General features: G+C 38.9%; 1 protein-coding gene across 1 annotated transcript in view; it reads right to left on the bottom strand.

The window, feature by feature from the left end:
* The window catches only part of galnt18b (UDP-N-acetyl-alpha-D-galactosamine:polypeptide N-acetylgalactosaminyltransferase 18b), a 148,934-nt gene that overhangs the window by 74,675 nt on the left and 48,292 nt on the right, over positions 1-25,967 (bottom strand). The window contains exons 2-3 of the mRNA XM_073835761.1: positions 13,823-14,018; positions 11,292-11,458 (exon numbers count right to left, since the gene is read on the bottom strand). Coding sequence (XP_073691862.1) covers positions 11,292-11,458; positions 13,823-14,018 — 363 coding nt within the window. The remainder of the gene's footprint in view (positions 1-11,291; positions 11,459-13,822; positions 14,019-25,967) is intronic.

The following is a 25,967-nucleotide window of genomic DNA, read 5'->3' as shown; positions in this document are numbered from 1 at the left end:
ACATGTGCTTCATGAGGCACACACGTGCGGTCTCTTGCTCTCTCTCCCTCTGTCATGTACGCGCTACGCGGTCTCGCACTCACTCCCTCGCTCTAGATTCCAGGAGAAACTATTTGCAGCCATCAGATTCAGTGAGCTATATATTTAATATAATAATTAAAATATAATTATTGATTTTTCATTAGACTATTTTTTTGGTGCCCCCTTCAGCACTCGGTACCCTACGCACAGTGCGTGATGCGCGTGGTGGGAGCGGCAGCGCTGAATGAACCTTATTGAAAAGTGTTAACTTACCATCTTATCAGTTAACGGTTAATAATCGGATAATGATTTGCGGTTGTCGGTTGGGAAAATTAACTGAAATGAGCATCCCTAATAGCTAGCAAGTAAATTAATGTTAATGCAGCTTAAACATCCTGCCATAGTGGAAAATCACTCAAAATCGATCATCTAATCAATCGACAACAAAGTCAAATTAGTAACTTATAGGTTATGTATAGACACAAGCAATAATACATACCCAGATCATCCGATCCGGCGATGTTCTTGTCATGATACCACTATAGCGCGAGAGTGACTGAGGTAACTTACACTGCGCAGCAAGCTTGATTGACAGTTGATCTGTCCAATCATACTTCGCCATCCGCCATTTGCGAACGGTCGCAAATACGTGACATAGGTCACATTTTCAGGTCGAAAAATCCGGAATTCCGGAAATGGTGTAGGATTTACATTGAAACAAAGGCTGAATTTACAATGGCAGAAAAAAAATCTGATTTTGACTAATACCGGCGGAAAATGTAAAGCTGTGATTTTCTAGGCCGATAAGATTAGCAACTACACTTCCTTTCTGGCGTAATAGTCAAGGAAGTTTGCTGCCGTAACATGGCCGAAGCAGGCGCAGTAATATCACGCAGCACATGTGCAAATGCTAACCTAGCTGGGAACTAATTTCAGGCACTGAGTGATTATTCCATCTGCTGTGGCCATATTATGGCAGCAAACTTCCTTGACTATTACGCCGGAATGGGAGTGTAGTTCTAAATCTTATCGGCCTAGAAAATCACAGCTTTACATTTTCCGCCGGTAATAGTACACAATATAACTACAGAAGAGTCAAGTTTTAAATAGGACAGATATCGAAACTCGTTGGTCATTTTTGAAAGTGATGCTATTGGTCTAATAGGATTCAATGATCTATCCTAAGCTATGCTAAAAGTGATATCGCCAGAACAGGAAAACGGCTGAATGGATTTCAAAACGGTAAAACTCAACTTATTAACTCGGGGGGAGTTGGAGAATGAGCCTATTTCCAAAAAAGTGGAGTGTGCCTTTAAACAGCCTCTTTTGCTTTCTTTGTTTAATTATTTGCTTTCTGGTATACTTTTGCCGACTTTGGAAAAGATGAATAAGAAAAAGTCCATCCAAAATTCAAGGGCCACTCGTTGAGCTCATTGTTGTTTAAGCCAGTGGAATGGTTTTAAAGGAGTTCACTTTCAGAACAAAATTTACAGATCATTTACTCACCCTCTTGTCATCCAAAATGTTCATGTATTCCTTCCTTCAGTCATAAAGAAATTATTTTTTGAGGAAAACATTTCAGGATTTCTCTTCATATAATGTACTTCTATGGTGCCCCCCAAGTTCTAAAAGTGAACTGCTCCTTTAATTGGGAGATTAATGTAAACACGAATATTGGACACTAGGCCTGTCTAAAGTGAATGTAAATAGGTGGCCCAAAAAATCAGATATGGTAGACTTGGCAACATTTTGAAACCAGGTTTTGCAGGGGTGAATTTTTAGTAATAATAATACGAAGAAGAATAACAATGATTAGAATAGAAAAAAAAAAAAAAAACAGATAGCAGAAAGCACACAAGTAAGCTACAACACACCACTGAATAGAATAGATAGTTTCCACATTGCTCTAAAAGTTTGAAATAGTTGGAATAGTCTTGTAAAACATACTACAATATTTTATTTACAACAAAAATAAATAAATAAATCAGTGGATGTGAAAGACTGAAATCTCGGATAGAAAGAGATGATAGTATGTACTGTATTGTAAATTCTAGTAGGCAAAGTATGACTGAACTTGCAATATCTATTGTTATCTGACAGCTGTTTTTTCTCTATTTACTTGCCCTTAAAGGATAACTATTGCCAAAATGCAACCTGGGCTGTTTTCTTTACTGTAAATGAGACAAACTTATATCTAAAAGCATAATTACGACAAACGAGCTGTTTTTGAGATTGACCGTGATTTAGTTTTGTGGTCAATGGCCGGTGAATGGGAATACTAGGGGCATACATTTGAGCGCATCAAAATCGATAATTTTACAACACTAAGAAGGCTCGACACACCATGAAACTTTGCTCGAAGTATCGCCTGGGTCTCTACACATGAACTCGAGCATTGAGAACATTGTTTGTGTACACAGAGTTTACTAAAAAGAAAAGTTCTGAACAACTCACTTACACTGTTTGGGTTTCCGCTTGCAGCCATCTTGCCAGTCAAGAAGTGTCGATCTCTGACATCGATGCGAGGATGGATAGCTCCTAAAGCATATTTCCATATAAATGCACGGCTAATTCGTTGTTTTGTCGCAAGTGAAAAACAATATTAACCTTCTAGTTGTAAAAAGAGCCTCATATAAGCCTAATATTTCGTCCTATGGAGTCCATTCATTCGCACTCGGAGAACGACACTTCTTGATTGGCAAGACAGCTGTGAGCGGAAACCCAAACTGTGTAAGTGAGTTGTTCAAAACCTTTCTTTTTAGTAAACTCTGTGTACACAAACAATGTTCTCAATGCTCGAGTTCATGTGTAGAGACCCAGGCGATACTTCGAGCAAAGTTTCATGGTGTGTCGAGCCTTCTTACTGTTGTAAAAATATCGATTTTGATGCGCTCAAAGTTATGCCCTTAGTACTCCCATTCACCGGCAATTGACAACAAAATGAAATCACGGTCAATCTCAAAAATGGCTCGTTTGTCATAATTATGCTTTTAGATAAAAGTTTGTCTCATTTACAGTAAAAAAAAACAGCCCAGGTTGCATTTTGGCAATAGTTATCCTTTAATGATCCTGACACCAGCCACAGGTATGACAGAAGCTAAAGGTCACTTTTCTTATAGCTGCAATGTAATTCACCTTGCCCTTGAGTGGGATGTTGTGCTCAGCCAAGCTCATGCCTATAGAGTTTATCCTTGAGCGAACGGCGTCTCTCATCGATCACTGAGATTGTGGAATTGCACGAGTGAACGTGAAGAGAATGTCTCTTTCAAAAGCCTGAGAACATTGGATATGAACAGCTTGTGGCTCTACAAATTGCTCTAATGCTTTACCCCCGCCTGCAAATATGAGTTTTATGATTGAACCGGGACACACTAAATTAAATCTGTCTTCTGATTTTATTTGACAGCGAAAATCCCTCTATCCTCAACCTCACCAAAAACTTTCGTCAAAGCTTATTAGAGCAAAACTTTCATCTCTGTCGAAGATGACTGATTAACATACGCGAACAAATAGCAATTGATTGGAAGAACGGGTGAAGATGCTATCATAATAAAACAAAGGATAACAGGTCCATTATCTCAGAGCTGCTCATGACTGAAAGCATAAATCTTTCATCACCATTATCTCAAGTGCACTTCTTGTTTCAGTCAATACAAAACATTAAGCTTGACTGAATCTACTGTTAGCTATTAAAACATGATAATATAAAGGAAGACTGACAAGCTGAAGGTCTCTAAGCAATCTCACTGGGTGTCAAGCTTTTGAAGAGACATTTTAATTCAGTTTAATTAAGTTGATGTTAAACTGACCTAAACTGGCAGCCATATTTCTTGCAGGATCTATCTATTCATTGTAAAAAAAAAAAAAAAAAAAAAATCAAGTACACTTTAGCATACTTTTAAAAGACTACTTACTGAAATAAATGCACTTTATACTTAAGTATGAACTGAATGTCATGTTTACAGACACTTAATTGCAAATAAATGATTATGCATTATAGTTTAAATTTGTTTTAAATACAACTAGTTTAATTTTAAAGTGCTTCTTTGACCCACTTAAGTACATTTTTATATTTAATTTCATAAATATAAGGCATATAAACCATTAGACTTTAAAGTTATTGAAACTTTTCAACAACCCCTATGAAAAAGAAGTTTATTCAAGTGTGCTATTCGTACTTAAAAATAGAAAAGTAGAAAAATTAACAAAGTATACTTTCATTTCCAAAACACAGGTGAAGAAGAAACCAAAACAACATATGCTTCTACATGTAATCTAACACAATCGTCAGACATAAAACAGCTTCAAAACTGTGTAACATTATGGAATAAAATGTTGACCCATGAAGAGGTAATAATGATTGTCAAGCTTTGGCGTGTTGATCGACTCCATCAATGTTTTCATTATCATTCTGAATCCAATTCAAAGTTTTTTTTTTTCAGCTTTTTTTTTTTTTTTTCAAATTTTTATTTATGAAACTTACCAACATTCATGTGTTGATAAATTGTTTGCAGATACCCTGTTCTTTCTTTTGATGTTTTGTATCTTCAGATATTCATATAACAACATATATATACAAATTATACCTAAATAGGGACATAGTAGTATACTTAAAGAAACTAGTAGTGTACTCAAAGTTTACTACTGTTATACTTAATCTATACTTTTAAATACTAAAAAGTGGGCCAATTTTGTCTCAATGAGTATTGAAATAGTCTACCACTAGTACACAAGATTGAAATTTGTATACTTACTAAATGCAATATACATAAAAATATACTTGAACTTTACTTCAAGCTATTATTTTCGCCTTTCTTTTCTGGTAAAAATGCATTTGAAATTAAAATAATTTTATTTCTACTTATTAACATTTAAATTCTCAGTTCAAAATGGTCCACACCCTGGATATCTATAATAAAATGTCATCTGGATGAGAAGTATACTGTCATGACTCTGGGCTGTGGGTTTCCCTCAGCCACCTGAGGTCGCTGTTTCCCCTTCCCTTGCACTGCACTTCCCTGATTGTATACACCTGTCTTGTGATCGTTACACTCGTCTCAACTCACACCTGTTCACTATTATACAGACTTTAAAGCTGCTCATCTCTCACTTCTTATGCTGGCTGCATTGTCTTCGTATGTCTGTTTCTCATGCTCCTGATCTCTGTTTTCCTTGCTCGTGTTTTAGTTCTGTTTACTTTTTATTTTCAAGTTGTGTTGTGCTGTGTTGGCCTTTTGTTTGTTTGTTTGTTTATTGTTTAATTAAAATTACCTTCCCTGCATTTTGGACCCTGACCTCATCTGTAACGTGACAGAATGCAGACAGCTACAGTGGGTCCAGCGGGAGAGATGTCCTTCGAGGCGGCGTCGGCCGCTCGCTTTGAAACCATCTACGCTTGTCTGGCGGCGATGGACGCCTATAGTGCCGAGGCTGCGCGGGAGCGCTCCTACTTTGCGGCGAGGGCGGAGGTGCTTTTCCGTGGAATGGCGGTAGCGCAGAAGCGCGCTTGCGGGACTCCTGAGGTGGCGGCGACCGCTAGTGATGTTCCCGAGGCGGCAGTGTCCGCTAGCGTTCTTCCCGAGGCGGCGGTGACCGCAGGCGATGTTCCCGAGGTGGAGGCGTCCGCTCACTCGGTGTCCGAGGCAGCGGCAACCACTTGCGATGTTCCCAAGATGGCGGCGTCCGCTCACTCTGTGCCTGGCACGGCGGTGACCGCTCACAATGCTCCCGAGGCGGCGGTGATCGCTCACTCTGTGCCTGAAGCGGCGGTGAGCGCTCACTCACTGCACGGACCTGGCCCGGCGTCCCTCCCCCTAGTTCACCTTCCCCCGTTCCTCCTTCCTCCAGATTTTTCTTTTTTATATTTTCGTGGGGGAACGTCTGGAAGCCGTTCCCTAGAGGGGGGGTAATGTCATGACTCTGGGCTGTGGGTTTCCCTCAGCCACCTGAGGTCGCTGTTTCCCCTTCCCTTGCACTGCACTTCCCTGATTGTATACACCTGTCTTGTGATCGTTACACTCGTCTCAACTCACACCTGTTCACTATTATACAGACTTTAAAGCTGCTCATCTCTCACTTCTTATGCTGGCTGCATTGTCTTCGTATGTCTGTTTCTCACGCTCCTGATCTCTGTTTTCCTTGCTCGTGTTTTAGTTCTGTTTACTTTTTATTTTCAAGTCGTGTTGTGCCGTGTTGGCCTTTTGTTTGTTTGTTTGTTTATTGTTTAATTAAAATTACCTTCCCTGCATTTTGGACCCTGACCTCATCTGTAACGTGACATATACATAAACACCTCAATTTAGTACATCTATCGTAAAACAATCTGTCTTTGTCAATCTAATTGAGATCCAATCGTACATGAAAGTTTGCTCAGGTTTTGTGAGGAAACCTGCTTTGCCTGCTGGAAGACATCCTTATTATCCCTGCTCAAGTAAGAGAATAATTTAATCTTTGTGTCGTCAATATGGACTCCAGGAGCTGGGACAGCTAAGCTGTATTGAACTGAATGTGAAGCTCTCAACCAATATAATACAGCATTCATGAAATCAATTCATCAATGCTTCTAACAGCTCAAAACCTACAATAGCCAGCCAAGACAGCCATACAAGAAGTACTGTGGCACTTCCTTTGGCTGCATGTTTGGTTGGTACCCATTCACTGCAGAGGATTCATTAGTGAGCAAGTGATGTAATGCTGTGATGTAAACTCATCTATATCTTGGATGGCCAGAGTATGGATATTTTTCAGCAAATGTTAATTTTTGGTCAACTGTTCAGTATGTATAATCTGAAAACAAGTTTTATTCTTGCATGCAATTCTGCTTATATGGCTTTTTTTTTTGGTAATTTATTGTCTACAAAAATAAGTTACCTTAACTAAAGATATATTTTCTTAAGATAAGTCTAAATTAAGCCATTTTTACTCGAGTAAATTTATTTTAGGATATATTTAGATATTTTTCTCACCAAAATGCTAAGTAAGGACATTTTTTGTTCTTTTTTTTTCAGTCATCTCTCTCTCTATCTCTCTCTCTCTGATAAGGTGGTTATTCATCATTTGTCCACTGCAGAGGCAAAGAAATTTTGTCAGCTCATTCTCAGGTTTTGAGGAGAGTGAGATTTAATTTTCTTTGGCCTTCGCTGAAGGTTGACAGATTCTCTGTCGGTCCCACTGTTGACATAAAGTATCATGTTGTGAGCAAGTGATGTAATGCTGAATTGCTCCAAATCGGTTCAGATTAAGAAATAAACTCACCTATATCTTGGATGGCCAGAGTATGGATATTTTTCAGCAAATGTTAATTTTTGGTCAACTGTTCAGTATGTATTATCTGAAAACAAGTTTTATTCTTGCATGCAATTCTGCTTATACAGCTTTTTTTTGGTAATTTATTGTCTACAAAAATAAATTACCTAAAGATATATTTTCTTAAGATAAGTCTAAATTAAGCCATTTTTACTCAAGTAAATTTATTTTAGGATATATTTAGATATTTTTCTCACCAAAATGCCAAGTAAGGACATTCTTTGTTCTTTTTTTCAGTCATCTCTCTCTCACTCTCTCTCTCTCTCTCTCTCTCTCTGATAAGGTGGTTATTCATCATTTGTCCACTGCAGAGGCAAAGAAATTTTGTCAGCTCATTCTCGGGTTTTGAGGAGAGTGAGATTTAATTTTCTTTGGCCTTCGCTGAAGGTTGACAGATTCTCTGTCGGTCCCACTGTTGACATAAAGTATCATGTTGAGTGGCCGCTTCACAACTTTCATCCATGAATGTAAAGATAAAGCTGTCAGGACTCACAAGATTAGCCTAGCTGAGAGAGAGCTGGCCGCTGGTCCTCAAAATGGCACAATTAGTGAGGAATCATCTGGGTCACTTTACCCTATTTCTCTTCATGTCGGTCATGGTGTCTGCAGCACTAGAATAAATTGTAAGCTGAACCCAGAAGTGGCTCTCATATTAGGAAGTGATGCCGAGAGATAATACTCACAACTGAAAGGACTTGGCAGCCTCCATAGAGCCGTAGGGGTGACAACAGTTAGTGCTGATAAGACTACCAATTCTAGCAGTAATGACAAAAGTAAATCAGTGTCGGCTGACACACTATGCCCTCACACCCAGGATGGAATGACACCAGCAAAATGTCAAAGACAGCATGTTTTTTGCTTGTTTGGGGTTTGAGAGAAAAAAAAAATATGTTTAAGGATGACACATTCATTTATAAAAAAAATATTAGAAAAATATAGCAGAAACTTTAGATGACTCAGCAGCATTCATCTATGCACATACATTTCTGCAGAGCTGTTTTAACATCCTTGCAGATGATTCTGTGAAGCTCTGATCTCATGACCAAAAAGCACCTGTGGGAACTTTTTCGCCCAATGTGAAATACATAATAAGTACATATCACTGCAGTTTCCAACAGAAATCAACACTAGAGACAGAAAAACAGCGAGCACTTGTAATTGTTTTCATACACAGTTCATACACAGATTACAACTCCATATGTTTCGCCTTCCGGACGTATAGTGAGGGAAAAAATAATAAGATCCCCTGCTGATTTTGTATGTTTGGCAACTGACAAAGAAATGATCAGTCTATAATTTTAATGGTAGGTTTATCTGAACAGTGAGAGACAGAATAACAACAGAAAAATCCAGAAAAACGCATTTCAAAAAAGTTTGAAATTTATTTTTATGACTGAAATAAGTATTTCATTCCTCGCAAAACATGACTTAGTACTTGGTGGCAAAACCCTTTTTGGCTATCACAGAGGTCAGACGTTTCTTGTAGTTAGCCACCAGGTTTTCACACATCCAAGGGGGGATTTTCTTTAATTTTGTCCCATTCCTCTTACCAGATACTCTACAAGTCATTAAGGTTTCGAGGCTGACATCTGGCAACTCGAACCTTCAGCTCCCTCCACAGATTTTCTATGGGATTATTGTCTGGAGACTGGCTGGGCCACGCCAGGACCTTAATGTGCTTCTTCTTGAGCAACTCCTTTGTTGCCATGACTGTGAGTTTTGGGTCATTGTCATGCTGGAATACCCATCCATGACCCATTTTAAATGCCCTGGCTGAAGGAAGGAGGTTCTCACCCAAGGTTCACTTTGATGCGGTGCAGTTGTCCTGTCCCCTTTAGCAGAAAAACACCCCCAAAGCATAATGTTTCCACCTTTATGTTTGACGGTGGGGATGGTGTTCTTGGGGTCATAGGCAGCGTTCCTCCTCCTCCAAACATGGCGAGTTGAGTTAATGCCAAAGAGCTTGATTTTGTTCTCATCTGACCACAACACTTTCACCCCGTTTTCCTCTGAATCATTCAGATGTTCATTGGCAAACTTCAAACGGGCCTGTACATGTATTTTTTATAAGCAGGGGGGCTGCAGAATTCCAGTTCTTCACAGCGTAGTGTGTTACCAATTGTTTTCTTGGCGACTATGGTCCCAGCTGCATTGAGATCATTGTCAAGATCCTCCTGTGTAGTTCTGAGCTGATTCTTCACCGTTCTCATGATCATTGAAACTCCACAATGTGAGATCTTGCATGGGGCCCCAGACCGAGGGAGACTGACAGTTATTTTGTGTTTCTTTCATTCGTGAATAATCGCACCAACTGTTGTCACCTTCTCACCAAGCTTCTTGGCGATGGTCTTGTAGTACATTCCAGCCTTGTGTAGGTCTACAATCTTGTCTCTGACATTTTTGGACAGCTCTTTGGTCTTGGCCATGGTGGAAAGTTTGGAATGTGCTTCTTTTGATTGATTGCTTCTGTGGACAGGTGTCTTTTATACAGTTAATACAGTTTATACATTTATACAGTTATGCTCCTAATCTCAGCATGTTACCTGTATAAAAGACACCTGGGAGCCAGAAATCTTGCTGACTGATAGGGGATCAAATACTTATTTCACTCATTAAAATGCAAATCAATTTATAACTTTTTTGAAATGTGTTTTTCTGGATTTTTTTGTTGTTATTCTGTCTCTCACTGTTCAAATAAACCTACAATTACAATTATAGACTGATCATCTCATTGTCAGTGGGCAAACATACAAAATCGGCAAGGGATTAATCATTTTTTTACCTCAATTTTTACAACACATTTGCTTTCTTTGATATTATCGGGTAGGTTTAGGTATAATGCATTTGGTACATAATTTTAAAACATCATGTAGCATTAGAGCTATAACACCACTCAACGAACATTTCAAATCAGAACTGCAGGGACACGTACAAAACCAACGTCACATAAAACGTACCATATATACATTCATCTGTTCCAGGGGGAAACAAAACTAAAAATTCGTCTTGCGAAAAAAGTTCCTACAGGTACCTTTTGCTTATTAATTTAATTAATTGTGGTTTACTTTTTATGACCAGAACAAACACTTTTTAATTAATAGAAAAAATAATTTCTTAGTTTCTGCACAGAGTTTTGCAGAGCAGGCTGCAATATTAATAATATTGCTTGATTTTTTTTTTATCATTTTTTTTTTTTTTTTGGGGGGGGGGGGTCTGTTAGGAATGCACATTTGACAGTAGCTTGTGTTGACTGTAGTATTAGCTTGAGTTAGGATGCAGATGTAAATTTATGGAATTAACAATAAATTGAACAGAATAATTCAGATTTTTTTTTCCAATGTTGACAATATTTGATAATGAATGCCATAAATACACAAAATACAGGATAATTTGCTGAAATACAGGATCAATTATTATCCCGACCTTTCATTGGATTATTATAAAAATATAACAGGAGACACATTCATCAGTCTGACAATTAACGCTCTACCTGCAGCACCAAATTAGTGGAAATTAAAGTAATAATGAGGAAAAAGGCCAGCAAACAAACCTGCTACATGCAACAATAGTCCTGAACATGAGGTGCACGGTGTCATGAAAACAGAGTAATTCATCACGTTTCTTGGTTTTAATCTTTTCTGGGATAAATATTCCCCAGTTTTCAGCTGATTAGTATTCTGTAACTAGTCACTTTAATCCAATGAGCAGAGCGGCTAATTAAGCAGACGGAGGGATTAGATTGAAGACAGAATGTTGAGAAGCCAAACAGCAGTAATTATTAAGACTATAAGCCTCACACTGAGAACTAGTTAGTCCAACACAAGAGAGCACTAATAAGAAATGCATGAGGTTGCCACTGCTTTGTTCCAGTCTCACAAGAAGTTGACACGCCAATGCTTCACATTAAGAACATTCACCACAATCGAGAAAACATGTTAAGTGTTTTGTACTGAGTGTAAACTTACCATTATTGCTGTTGTCATCTACCAGTATGATCTCTTTGAGCAGGTGACGCGGAGTTCTGTTCATGGCCGAATGGATGGAGCGCAGAATGACTGAGAGCGCCTCGTTCACAAAGATGAAGACTATGCTAACCTGCGGAAGGTTGGACGGGTAAGACATGTTTTTGCACCTGCAGGATCAGATGAAACAAAGGAGCACAAATGTTAATGTGTAGAGGCATCTCCATGAATAGTGTTCAGATTTATGCCCTTTTAGTTTTAAAACACAAATCTTAATTGGGATTTGTATATATACAGTACAGACCAAAAGTTTGGACACACCTTCTCATTCAGGTGTGTCCAAACTTTTGGTCTGTACTGTAGATATGAATTCAACTGAAAAAAAAAAAAACTTGTGAAAAAATATCTTTCAGGTGGTCAAATAGCAAATAGCAAATAGTGGAGCCCTGCAGCCACCTACTGGTAAAAGTTATTTGTAGTTGTTTTTTTTTTTACTTTTAAAACGTTTTTAAATGTTGACTATTTATTTTTTTAATAATTATTGGCAAAATAACATCATCACACAATTCAGGATTTAAAATGTATTTAGAATGTATTTAATAACCAAACTGTTTTGAGTAACAGAGTTGCAAAACTGCAAACCTCATGCAAAATTTATAGTAAATAAAACAGCACATATAATATTTAGACCTGCTGAGGTTTACAATCAGCATTTTCAGAAGGTGAGGCAACTTCTTTGCTGACCATTTATTTAAACATGACTTCATCTTCAGTTTCAGGCCCTGTTCTGTTTCCGTTACGTGGAAATCGTTAGGAAATACTAACAGAAGACAATTAGACGAACAGGACCTTTTTGGTAAATACGGTGGACTTCAACAATGATAGGTAATGTTTTGATGTTCTTGGAAGACTGGAGTTTATAACAAGTGGGTTTTGGAGGTTTTCAGACCCAAGTACTCAATAGCAATTTGGCTTCACGGAGAGAAAAGAACAGATGTGATCAGATGTGAAGGAGTTCTTTATGTTGCTGCCAGCTAGACACATCCAGTAATTACAGGCTATGGAGTAATTATGTTTTTCCAAACACACCTCTTTCAAAGCCTGTCAAAACAGAGTCGTTGGTGTAAACCGTATGTTGCTATATGCTCTCAACCCATAACAGACGGTAAAAAAAAAAAAAAAAAAAACGTTTTCATTTACAGTTCTCTTACTGAAATGGTAGCATTTTCTGCAGTATTTTACACACTACTATGTTTTTGAGATATGTTTGTTATGCTCACCAACACTGCATGCATTTGATCAAAAACACAGCAAAAACTGTAATTTTTTTCTATTTTAATATATGTAAAAATGTTATTTATTCCGCTAAAATTTCAGCGGAAAACCTTTTTGCTACTTAATATTTTTATGGAGACTGTGATATGAAAAAAAGTCCATAAGAACAACATTTATTTAAAAAATAAAATAAAATAATATGTATATATATTTATGATCAATTGCATCCTTGCTTAATAAAAATATAGATATTTTTTTTCTTTATTAATAATCTTACTTATCCCAATCTGCGAATGGTGGTGAGGAAATCATGATACACTAAGATTATTAATCAAGAAAAACAAATTATAATATTTTTATTAAGCAAGATTGCATTAAATTGATCATATATATATTTATATATATATATATATATATATATATATATATATATATATATTTTATTATTATTTTTTTTTTTAAATAAATGTTGTTCTTATGAACTTTCTGTTCAGGAAAGAATCCTGGATTCCTGTTTAAAAAAAAAACTATCTAAAATATTGGTTTTCAACATTTATATAAAAAAAATAATAAAATAATAATAATACTAATAATAATAATAATACTAATAATACTACTACTAATAATAATAATAATAATAATTACAAAAAAATAAAACGATCTTTGAATGGTAGTGTATCATTATTGTCTTAAAATATTAGGTAGATTAAACTGTTTTCAACATTTATAATAATAGGAAATGTTTATTGAGCACCAAATGAGCAATACATTAATTTTAATAGGAAATGTTCAATTGTAAATTTATTTCATCATGTTTTATACTTTTTTATTCTATTTTTTTATCAAATAAATGTAGCCTTGGTAAGCACAAGAAACGCTTTTCAAGATGTAAAAAATGTAGTGTACCTTGAGGTACATTACAAATATCATGGTACAAGAATATACAGTAGTAACCATTATATAGTATATATAATGATATAAGTATGATATCAGTGGTGTGTGGTGAACATGAGGAGACAAAAGGAAGGCACTAATTTCCTCATCCGAATTTGTTTTTGAGAACACACTGCTCTTGTTTGTCTCCCCTGAGAAAATGCCATGGGTATATATCAAAATACCATCATAATACCATATTTCAGTGAGGAATGAACACAGGGCATCTGCTGACTGCACAAACATTGATTTATGCTGTGACAGAGAGTAAAGGACAGACAGACAGACAGGCAGGCAGTCTCAAGGCTGGACTGTCAGATGCTCACCCTTCAGGTCTGTAGTCTGGGATGGGTCTGTCCATGGAGAGGCGGTCGCTGAGGTAACCGTTGTAGCCGTAATACTGGAACATTTTGAGGGCCACTCTGCGGCTCTCTGGTCCCAGATCCTGGCCCCAGTGGTTGAACAAGGACGAGTCGGCAAAAGATCGATCTAGCTGATTGTCATCTCCTTTCAGCGGGGACTCTGTGAGGGTCAAACAAAGAGACGGTTGGTCTTCCCCTGATAATGAAACATGTCAGAGAACAGAGGGTACAAAAGGAAAATGACACTGAATACGTTTACATTGATGATCTTACACCATTTGTGCTCATGCCTTTACTGTTGTTCTTTTATCAGGTAAACACGTGTAAAAAAGAATTGCTTAATTGTATTGAAATATTAAAATTTTGAAAAAGTACAAAACTGTACTAAACAGACTAGGGCTGCCACAATTCTTTAATTTGAGTACTCGATTTTAAAAAATCCTTAAAAATTAAAATAAAAAACCATAATAAAGCATATTTCTATTGTAATTTAACCAACGCTACAATTAAATTAAATTAACATATGCGATGCAGGTTTAATATTTGCAAGTTATGAATTTCATGTGTGGAGCGTCTGAAACATTTTTGTTTAGATGTATTATAACGTTCATCTGGGAACACAGCGTGCACCATTTCATATGCACTCAAACTCATATGCAACTATTACAGAAGGTTCAAACACTTGTTGATGTGTCTGAAGGAAACACAATGCATTAAGAGCTGGGGGGTGAAAACTTTTGAATTTGAATATCAGGCTAAATGTTAACTTATTTTGTCCTCTGGGATACATGTAAGTATCTTCTGTAGATTTTGAAGGGCAGTACTAAATGAAAAAAAAAAAAGATATTTAGGCAAAATAAGAAAAATGTACACCTTCATTTTGTTCAAAAGTTTACACCCCCGAATCTTAATGTATAGTTTTTCCTTCTGGAGCATTGGTAAGCATTTTAAACCTTCTGTAATAGCTGCATATGAGTCCTCAGTGTGAAAAGATGGATCTTACAATCATACAGTCATTGTTGAAAAGGCTGAAAAAAACAAAGAATCTGTGGGACCTGAAGGATTTTTCTGAAGAACAGCAGGCAGTTTAACTGTTCAGGACAAACACAGGGACATGAACTATCACAAAAAAAAAACAAAAAAAAAAAACACAGCTGTGGATCATTCAGGTAACACAGTATTAAGAATCAAGTGTATGTAAACTTTTAAACAGGGTCATTTTTATAAATTCAACATTTTCTCTTGTGGACTGTATGTAAACTAGCCTGACAAGCCAGACCCACATAAATGTAGGGTCTGGGCACTCTCCATAGACAAGGCTCAACCGGAGGGGTGGGATAAACGGTTGTCTTTCAAACTCCCACTCCACGCAATAGGATAGCGCTACAACCAATCAGAGCAACGAAGAAGGTGACATAGTCAACTCCAAATACATCCTTCTTTTGTAGGAACGACTTCAGTGCAGTTTCTTGTTCTTTTCTCAGAGAAAAGCTTAACTTTAAGTCTTTCAGAGTGGCGGCCAAAGCCGATTCGAGGCAAAGTTGTTCGCTAGCAGCAGCCATCGCTCTATCTCTCACGCGTAATTCACGGAACCAGAGAACGTCTGACGGAATTTATGATCGCAGGTCAGTCGTCATCATGTTAAACCCGCCCACCGACTCGTGATTGGCCCGGTCGATTTTGGATTTTTGGAAATCTCAAGTGAACGGAGAGTTACTAGACTGCCCTTGGAAGCAAATGTAATTTGCTGCCGCTAGGGGCGCGTCTAGATTCTAGGCTATATGTAAACATCTTTTATGTGAAATATCTTTTTCAGGTCAATACTAAATAAAAAATAAAAAAATAATATGCATTTTGTATGAACCCTCATATTTTGGTAAAATAATTAACATTCCGCAAGGTGTATGTAAACTTTTGACCTCAACTGTAAAAAACTAAAATAAAAACACACAAAAAAAGCTAACAATTTGCCCATCACAAATGCTGGGGATTTTTTATTTTTCATTCTAACATCATTTCAAACAGGAGGTTGAGGTTGGCTCAAACAAGCAAAATATCAAACCACATATGCTGGTTTTGTTGTTTTCATTGTGTATATGTATGTGTGCGCACATGTTTCTTTCTCACTACTGATGGCTGGTTTGTGGCTTCAAGGGCATAACTTTCACACCTCTCTCTTTCTATTGTTCCCTATTTCTCTAGTTTCTATTTGACAATGAAACAAATTCTTTTTGAAATTCAACCCAACTTGTGTCTTGTGTGACTTTTCCCCCATTCAAACTCTCTATATATGCAACTAGAGAATAACATGGTTTGTGGTCACTTCAAGGCAAAGTAGTGATTTTTTCAAAAACTCTTTATAATATATATTTATTTAGTATTTGACAATTGTGGTGACAATCTTGCACTGTATATTTTATATTGTACCCATTCTAAATAAAAAAATACATTGAAAAACATCAGTTTTTTGAAACTCTAGTATTATCTGTCACAATCTAATGAAAAAGTAGCCACCCCCTGAGAAAAAAAAGGATAAAAAAGTGCTGTAGGATGGTGATTTGCAAACCTGAAGGGAAAAAAAAAGATAAAGGAAACAAAATGATCTACATGGAAATGAAAACAAAAGCTCTGAAGAACATTATACTGAGGAAAAACAATGCTCCACGGAAACAATATCCTTACATAATGCTCCCATTGTGTATGACGCTCGGTTTTGTTTGCGTTTCAATGTCACTATGATTGACCTTTGTGCTTGACTGTCGCTTGTGACCTTTCCACATCTAGCAGCGTCAGCCATGCGCTAACATTCAGCAGTTTGTAGTTATAAAATAGAAAGCAGAGCTGCACTAATACATATTTTATGAATTGCTACTAAAAGAACAATTTCAGCTCAAACTCAAGTTGCTTCCAACAGAACACATTAGCAGTAAAATACTTCTAACACAGACCCAACATGCTCAAAATATTTTTCATAGATAGCTCTGTAGGATCTCAGCGCGAATCAGACAATTCAGGAGATTCGATTAGAAGTTAAAACACTTCTACAGACTCAAATTCCACAAGAGGCCCCGTCATAAATCTGACGTTTGATAGCCTGGCGCCAGCTAGCTGGAAGCAACCAAGTAACTAGAAGCTTTAAACTAGGAACTTGCAACATTAAGACAAGAGGACACTTGTTGATAAGGAAGGAGATTGTCAACTTTGGGGCAAATAACCAAGATTAATGGTCAAAGAAATGCACATCATGAACATCACATGACGATCATTAGAGTTTGGTTGGTGGACTCCCCCCCCGGAGGACAAAAGACTGAGATCCCTTTCCTAAACTTTTGACCTCCCAGCTTAGAGAACAGACCCTCACATTCCCAGAAAACTGCCCATTGATAAATATATATATGCACCTAAAATTATGCTAAAAGAACTCATGAGCAACTCATCATTTCTATGCATAATTTCCTATCATTTATGTAACCCACACATTTGTCTATTATGTTTTAATCACTCATTGTGTATGTCCCTTTTGATAACTATTGAATAGTTTAATGGTTTATATTGGTGTTTGATATGCATGGTCTTGAAATGGCATTCTTGAAATGTTTCTATAATTCAATTCTTTGTAATATGTATTTTAGTCTTGTTATCGAAATCATGTCCAAATTTAACTTTGCCAAGAGCGGGAAAGTTGGGACCCGTGGGACTGATAAGATGACATTGTGATTTATGGTTGGGAGGAGAAACTAACCGTACCTCGACTTAGGACATTGTTCTAATTGGTCAAGACACCAGTTGGGATGTGTACAAAAGCTGAGTTAAATACCCAGGACACCATCAAATCTCTCTCTTACTCTTCTCTTACGCGCTTACTCCATACCCTTGCTCTCTACGGCTGCATGCCAGCATGCCAAGTGCTCCTCTAAAGGAAACATGAGGAGATCATCACACTCCTGTCTTTTACTTTAATTCTTTTATTTCTTTCCGTTGAGAGTTTCGTGTTCTAGTTAAGTTTTGTGCAAGCCGCGACCGACCCAAACGTCTTCGCTGACCTCAACTTTAACAGCGCACAACTCGCATCCTCAAGCCAACACCCAAGACTTCACGTCCAACGACAACCGAACTCCCATCCAATCAGCAACCCCGGGAAACCCCTTTTGGAAAGATGCACGAAAGGAATCCCCTCGATACAAAGGCAACGCAAGTACAACCTCCAGATTCTCACTGAACTGGTGCATTTGATAAAGTTTAATAACCTCTTTGAGAGACTCAATACGAGGGTTAATTAAGTGATTGATAGTTGTTCAGGTCTAAGCAATTGCACATATTGCTATAAACTTGGGACTTCATATTTGCATTCCTTTAAACTCATTCTTTCCTCACTTTCTCTTTCTGCAACCTGTGTGAATGCGTGTGTTTATGTTAGATTAGTTTGTATGTGTTAGGTTTATCCAATAAAATCATATTTTTATTAGAAAAGATAAGTATCTTGTGTTTTGTGCTTACAAGTTAATGTCTTAAACTGCCGATTTTGCTACTGTGCTAATATATAGTGTTTTAACTATATTCTGGATTGTAATATCCATTGCAGAGTTTCTGTTACACAGCTTGTTTAATGAATCGCGGGTCGACTCTGAACAGCCGTAAAACAGCGATTCTGTTCAAATTCCCTATTGAATCATATTTGATTCCCTTTGAGCTAAATTAAATGTAATTAATCCCTTACAGCTCATATAATATACAGTTTGTCACAAAAGTGAGTACACCTCTCACATTTCAGCAACCATTTTAGTGTATCTTCTCAAGGGACAATACTATAGAAATTAAACTAGAGTAGTCAATGTGCAGCTTGTATAGCAGTATAGATTTACTGTCCCCTGAAAATTACTCAACATTAGGGATGTAACGATATTTCGTGGTACGATATTTCGCGATGCAAAAATGTTACGATATCTATCGTAGAGTGATGACGATACATTTACGATATGACGACAGTCTAGTCCTATTGGTTGAGCTGCCGACGTCTCCTACTCTGCAACAGCGCTGCTTGTGCTTTCATTGCAGAATCAGATGCAGAAATCATTTGAACTGAATATTAGTAGAGCAACATGAGTTCGGCTGAAACTGAAATTAAAGATACCCCGTCTTCACGTCCGACAGCATTTTGGTTTTACAGTCACACGACAGTACGACGGTAGAAAAAAAAATTACAGACAAAACATTATTACAGTCACGGTGCATGTTAAAAGTTTCGTGCTTCAGACTCACCCGCTTTTCGAGTCAAACATTGGAACAAACATTTCTTAAAGCTTTTATGGCTCTTCGCGACAGGAACCTCCGAAGATGCATTGTAATCGTTTTATGAGCAGCAGCCACGATTTAAGCAGTTACCGCACAGATTTATTAACAACCAAAAACACATTTCACTAATCGCATGTCGGAATGTTGAAAACATGATCAAGATAATTTAAAATAGGCTATAAGGGAGCTGTATGATCCATAAAATACGGAGAAAGGCTATAAATAAAGAAAAAAATCCAGAAAATGCGTGTAGTCTAGCCTGCGCAGGTAAAAAATACAATTATGTGTAAAATGTCTTAGTAAACTATGTCTGATATGAAAACTACGCTAGTCATTGTCCCATAAAATGACAAATAGCAAATAACACATATAGTAGCCACATATTACTTAAATAACACATATTACGTTTCATTTATTTTGTTTTTGTAAAGTAAAGTTTGCAGCTACGTTAACCCCGAGACCGCGTCACGAACACCAGCTCGAATACAAAACACTTTCAATATGAAAGAAAGCGGCAGCCGCGCAGTGATTCCACCGCTTGACGCGTCCCATGTGAAAGGGCTTTTAAACGGTCTTCAGACAGAGCGTGAACACAAAACGGGACCGTTTGAGAGCAGCGTCAGCGTGTACCGGATTGAGTCCAAAGAGCAAATACCCGTGCCTGTCACCTGCACTGCACCTGACAGATAAATATTATTCCACCGTTACGTCAGTTTTAGCGGTTCACCCGTCGGGTAGGACTCTGTTTCGCACACACATAGAATCTTGCATCGCTAGCAGGTTTAAAGAATTTGACATCTTGACAATTTCATCACTATCATGTTAAATATAAAAAAAAAAATCAGTGACAGACAGACCTTATCAGTTGTTAATTTTAATACAAAAGGTTTTTATTAAACCTTAAAATGTGACCTTGTATGTAAAACTAAGAAAGTTATTGAAATTTGTTTTTTTTTTTTTAAATAAATCTGTTGTTAGATTTTCAGTTTCATGCTTTAATTTTTGTTCAAAATATCGTGATACGTATCGTATCGTGAACCCAATATCGCGATACGTACCATATCGTGACCTAGGCATATCGTTACACCCCTACTCAACATACAGCCATTATTGTCAAAATAGCTTGCAACAAAAGTGAGTACACCCTAAGTGAACTTGTCCAAAGTGTCAATATTTTGTGTTAGCACCACTGTTATCTGGCACTGCCTTAATCATCCTGGGCATGGAATTGACCAGAGCTGCACAGGTTGTTGCTGGGATCCTCTTCTACTCCTCACGGAGCCGCAAGACGTTAGACACATGGTGCTTCTCCACCTTACACTTGAGGATGCCCCACAGGCGCTTAATAGGGTTCAGGTCTGGAGAAATACTTGGCCACCCCATCACCTTCGGCTTCCTCAGCAAGGCAGTTGTCTTCTTGGTGGTGTGTTTGGGATCGTTATCATGTTGGAAAACGGCCGTTCAGCCTAGTTTCTGGAGGGAAGTCATCATGTTCTGCTTCAGAATGTACAGTAATAATGGAATCCATGTTTCCCTCAATGAACTGCAGCTCCCCAGTAACAGCAGCACTCATGCAGCCCCAGACCATGATGCTATCACCACCATGCATGACTGTAGGCAAGACAAAATTTCCATGGTACTTCTCACCAGGGCATCGCCACACATACTGGACACCATCTGAACCAAGCAAGTTTATCTTATAGTCTCATCAAACCACAGGACATGGTTTCAGTAATTCATGCTCTTGGACTGGTTGTCTTCAGCAAACTGTTTGCAGGCTTTCTTGTATGCAAGCTTCAGAAGAGGCTTCCTTCTGGGACGACGCCCATGCAAACCAACTTGTTGCAGTGTGCGGCATATGATTTGAGCACTGACAAGCTGACCTTCTACTTTTGCAACCTTTAAAGAAATGCTGGCAGCACTCATGCATATGTTTTTTGAAGCCAGGTTCTGCACCTGACGCACAAAAGGAATACTCAACTTTGTTGATCAACCCTTGCAAGGCCTGTTCCATCTTGGAAAACCTTGACCACTGTAGTGTAACTCGGTTTCAGGGTGTTACTGAACCTCTAATAGCCTTGACCATCTTTGTGGAGAGCAACAATTCTAATTCTCAAATCCTCAGAGAGTTCTTTGCTATGAGGTGCCATGTTGAACATCCAGTGGTCAGTATGAGAGAATTGTACTAAAAGCATTAAATTTTAATTGCTCTAATACAAGATACACAACTTTGTATGGTCCTGTCGAGCAGACAATAACATAAACATGATGAATAGGACATGTGGCTTTGCATGGTTAAACAACATACTGCTGTTATCACTTAGGGTGTACTCACTTTTGTTGCCAGCTATTTTGACAATATTAGCTGTATGTTGAGTAATTTTCAGGGGACACTAAATCTATACTGCTATTCAAGCTGCACATTGACTACTCTAAAATATATCCAAGTTTCATTTCTATAGTATTGTCCCTTGAGAAGATATACTAAAAAGGTTGCTGAAATGTGAGGGGTGTACTCACATTTGTGAGACAATGTAGCTAACTAATGTTAACAAACGGAACCTTGTTATAAAGTGTTACCCAGATATCTTTCTATTGCTTTTCTACTGATTGATTGATTCATTGATGGTCATGTTCATACTTCCGGTGTCAACAATGATTCCCAGTCGAGCACATTGTAAAGTAAGTCATATACAACTTAGAGTGAAAAAAAAAAGAAACGCAAAAGTAACTTAGCATGTTACTTTTTTTATAGAAAGAACGTACTGTAGTTGCTTTTAATAACGAGTAATTGTTGCCATTTTTCATAAAATTCTATCCACATTTAGTTTATAGCCCAATAAACTGTCTAATGTGTTTCTGTTTGTTCTCCTCCAAGGACTTCTAGGAGAAGCATCTAAAAACAGCCGATACTCTATTAAATATCCTGAGATCTGAAAAAGCAATCTTTGGGCAAAACCTTTGGTATTCTGCAATCAATCAATCAATCAGTAAATCAATCAATAATAATCTCACATTCATTCTTATTCTAACGGCACCCATTCACTGCAGAGGATCCGTTGGTGAGCAAGTGATGTAATCCTACATTTCTCCAAATCTGTTCTGATGAAAAAACACAAAACTAATCTACATCTCGAATGGCTCAAAGGTGAGTACATTTTCAGCAAATGTAGTTTTATATTTATAATATTCAAGCTATAGGAACCAATTACACAGAATGAGGAAGTCGCATTGTTGTTAGCCACAGTATTGCAACCTGGACCTGTGTGAAAACATAACTACAGAGTCCCCAGTCAGAAAGCTGATACTGAGGGGGGTCAGTCTGGATCACTGACGGAATCAAATACGGCTCTGTTGGAGACTGGCTACTGAGAGCACGAACACCCACCCAAACGGCAGCAGCTCTGAATAAACATTGGAGCCGTGCTGCTAACACGGCTTTAGACTGCAGCGTGCTTTAAGCACTGGCGCAGGAATGTGATTCATTGGAGCCCGGGCACAAACACGCAACATCTGACTGCTGAGATTAAATATCAATATACTGTATTTCTACTTGGTAGTAGAAAATGAATTCTGTTTGTGTGTAACTCCTTCTGTACTTCCCTTTTCCAGTTTTTTATATTAAGGCCTTTTGATAAACTCTCTGAAGACATTGCAAAAGGGATTTTAAAATCAAATGACCTGGGGCTGCTAGGCAGGAGGGTGTTCGCAACAAATACAAGTGGTTTTACAATCATGAATTTAACTACGTATTATTATTGGTGCAGTTGTATTTATTAATGGAACAGTGTTATTTTAGTACCATTGAGAACTACTTTTTATTTATTTAAATTCAACCTGGATTGTTTCTTGTGACATTTTGCCTCTTGAGATCTGAATTTCAGTGTGGTCTCAGACTTTTTTTTATTGAAAAAAGGAAGAAGCAGCACATATAAAGGCGCCCCAAAAAGCTACAAATTGGTTTTCATTTCCTGCATGTTTGAAAAAGATTTTTCAATGCTAGTGTTATTATAGCTAAAACTGAAACAATCAAACAAACAAACAAACAATAAATAAATCATATTAACTAATTGTTACGGTTTGGTGCTGGAACGACGAGACGAGACACAAATAACAAACAAACAGAGTCTTTAATATAATCCAAGGAGCAGACTGATCAGGAACATGAAATACTTCCACACACGCAGCATAAACATAAAGCAAAGACCGACAGTGAACTAAACTCAAAGACAGACTTATAAATTGTTACTAATTACAAGGACAGGTGATATAGATGACTCAAACAAGGACTGAACCAAAGCAGACAGATTAGCGGGGGGAGACAATGGGATAAACCAAGACTACAAACAGACAGAACTATGACATTACGCCCCCCTCCGCATAGGCGCGTCCTCACGCCGTAGAAAACAGAAACAAAACAAAACAGACTAGAGGGGCGGCAAGACGGAAAAACAGAGTTCACACTGGAGGAGGCTTTGGCGGAGGACGCAACCCCGGGAGGGGGACAAAAACAAGAGTCCAAGGGGCAGACCAGACAGTCCAGGGGGGTGTCGAAGGAGGGAGGAGCCAGGGGAAGAACAGGAGGGACCCGGAGCAGGAGAGGGTGAGACAGACCCAGACCACAGCCATGATGACGGCCCATGGTGGAGCCGACAGAGGGAGGAGCCATGTTGGAGGAAGGGCTGACGACTCCAGGGGGCCGACCGACAGAGGCAGAGCAGCTGGCAGAGGAGCCCAAGGCGGAGATGGAGAGCCGAAGATCCTGGGCGACACCGAGGATCCGGAGGGCCAAGGCAGAGGCCGAGGCTCTGGCGGCCGATGAGGAGTCGGAGATCCGGAGGTCCGCGGTGGAGCCGGAGAGACAGAGGATGGAGGCTGTGCTGGAGGGAGGGAGGAGTCCGTAGGAGCCGGTGGGACGGCGTGACGAGGCGCAGCTGGAGGAACAGAGTCCTGAGGTGACGGAGAGACGACGACTGACCGGGCAGAGCCGGAGAGAGGATGGAGCCCGGTGGAGCTGGTGGACTGACGGGCGACGGTGGAGATGAGGGCGCTGAGAGCCATGGTGGAGCCGCAGGGTCGGAGGGCCGAGGTGGAGTTCTGGACTCTGAGGCTAGAGGCGGAGCTGAGGGATCCTACAGCCATGACACCGATGGTAACTGGCAGACCTGCGGCGAGCCCACTGCATGGATGGTGGGCTGATGGTGAGCAGAGGGGCTGATAGGGGACAGCGGTGGCCAGATGGATGGAGACATGAGCAGAAGAGGGGGGGTGGGTGGGAATTTCAGACTGACAGGAAGATCATGACGTAGAAATTTCTGTATTGAAGTCTATTAAATCCTCCGAATTATTGTCCAAAACATCAGAAAAAAAATCAATTAAGTCCCCAGAGTTGTTATCCAGCTCACCCCCAGCGGTGTTGCAGTGGGCAGGGCTCTCCATTGCCCTCACTTGCTCCACCTTGCAATCCACCGTCGCGAATGTAGATGCCGGCTCACGCACCTGATCCGACGTGCAGGACTCTGACTCTGTCGCTCGCGGCTCAGGTTCCTCCGCGGTGCGCTCGGGCTCACACTCCGCATGTCGGGGTGATGTTTGGCTGGGCTCTGGGTCTGAAGTGGGGCTGGTGTCATTCTCTGCGGTCGACGAAGTCCTACAGGACACCAGCACCCACTTGATGTAATCGGCGATGCTCTCTCAAGGACCCTCCCCGGACAGCTGCGCTTTGGTGGAGATGTTCAGTCCCGTGCGATAGAATGTGCATAGGCAGCTGTCCGGGTAGTGTGTAAATGGAACGAGATGCACAAAGTCTCTGGTGTGGTCCTCGAGAGAGCGGTTCCCCTGCTCCAGGAGCAGGATGAGGATGGCGGGGTTATCCATGACAAAACAAAACACTGAAAAAACACGGGGAAAAAAAGCAGGGGAAAAAAAGCAGGGGAAACAAGCCGGGAAACTGTATTGGTCGGTCTTTAACTGTAACGGTTTGGTGCTGGAACGACGAGACAAGACACAAATTACAAACAAACAGAGTCTTTAATATAATCCAAGGAGCAGATTGATCAGGAACATGAAATACTTCCACACACACAGCGTAAACATAAAGCAAAGACCAACAGTGAACTAAACTCAAACAGAGACTTAAATATGGTTACTAATTACAAGGACAGGTGATATCATACAGATGACTCAAACAAGGACTGAACCAAAGCAGACAGATTAGCGGCGGGAGAAAATGGGATAAACCAAGACTACAAACAGACAGAACTATGACACTAATAAAAACAACTTATTAACTTATTGTGGGGGTAAAAAGACTCATCTTTTTTGGCCAATCCAAACAGTACTAATCTATTTGAATTCAGAAACTACATTTTATTTTGATATTTTGTTTTTTAATTTTAGTTACATTATTTATTAATTTTGATGTGTGGTTTTAAATTAGTACACTGCCTGGCAAAAGTATTCATACCCCTTCATTTTTTTCACATTTTGTTACGCTGCTGCCTCGTGTTAAACTGTGTTAAATTACTTTTTTCCCACATCAATCTACAATCTATCAATGCAATCTAATTGCATCAAGCCACTCATCTGGGGAAGAGTTCGGAAAAACATTCTGTGCATTGAAGGTTCACAGAATCTTAGTCTCCGTTACGCTTAATGGAAGAATTTTGAAACAACCAGGAGCAATTGATGAAGAAGGACCTTGGCTAGAGTGGTTACCAAGAACATGTTGGTTACTCTAGTGGAGCTCCATGATCATATATACAGATGAGAGAAACGTACAGAAGGACAAACATCACTGCAACACATGACCCATTTG

This window comes from Garra rufa, chromosome 3, assembly GCF_049309525.1.
Source record: "Garra rufa chromosome 3, GarRuf1.0, whole genome shotgun sequence".
In the NCBI taxonomy this organism is placed as follows: Eukaryota; Metazoa; Chordata; class Actinopteri; order Cypriniformes; family Cyprinidae; genus Garra; species Garra rufa.
Note: the sequence above shows the minus strand (reverse complement) of the source record. Positions and strands in the feature narration are given on the sequence as shown.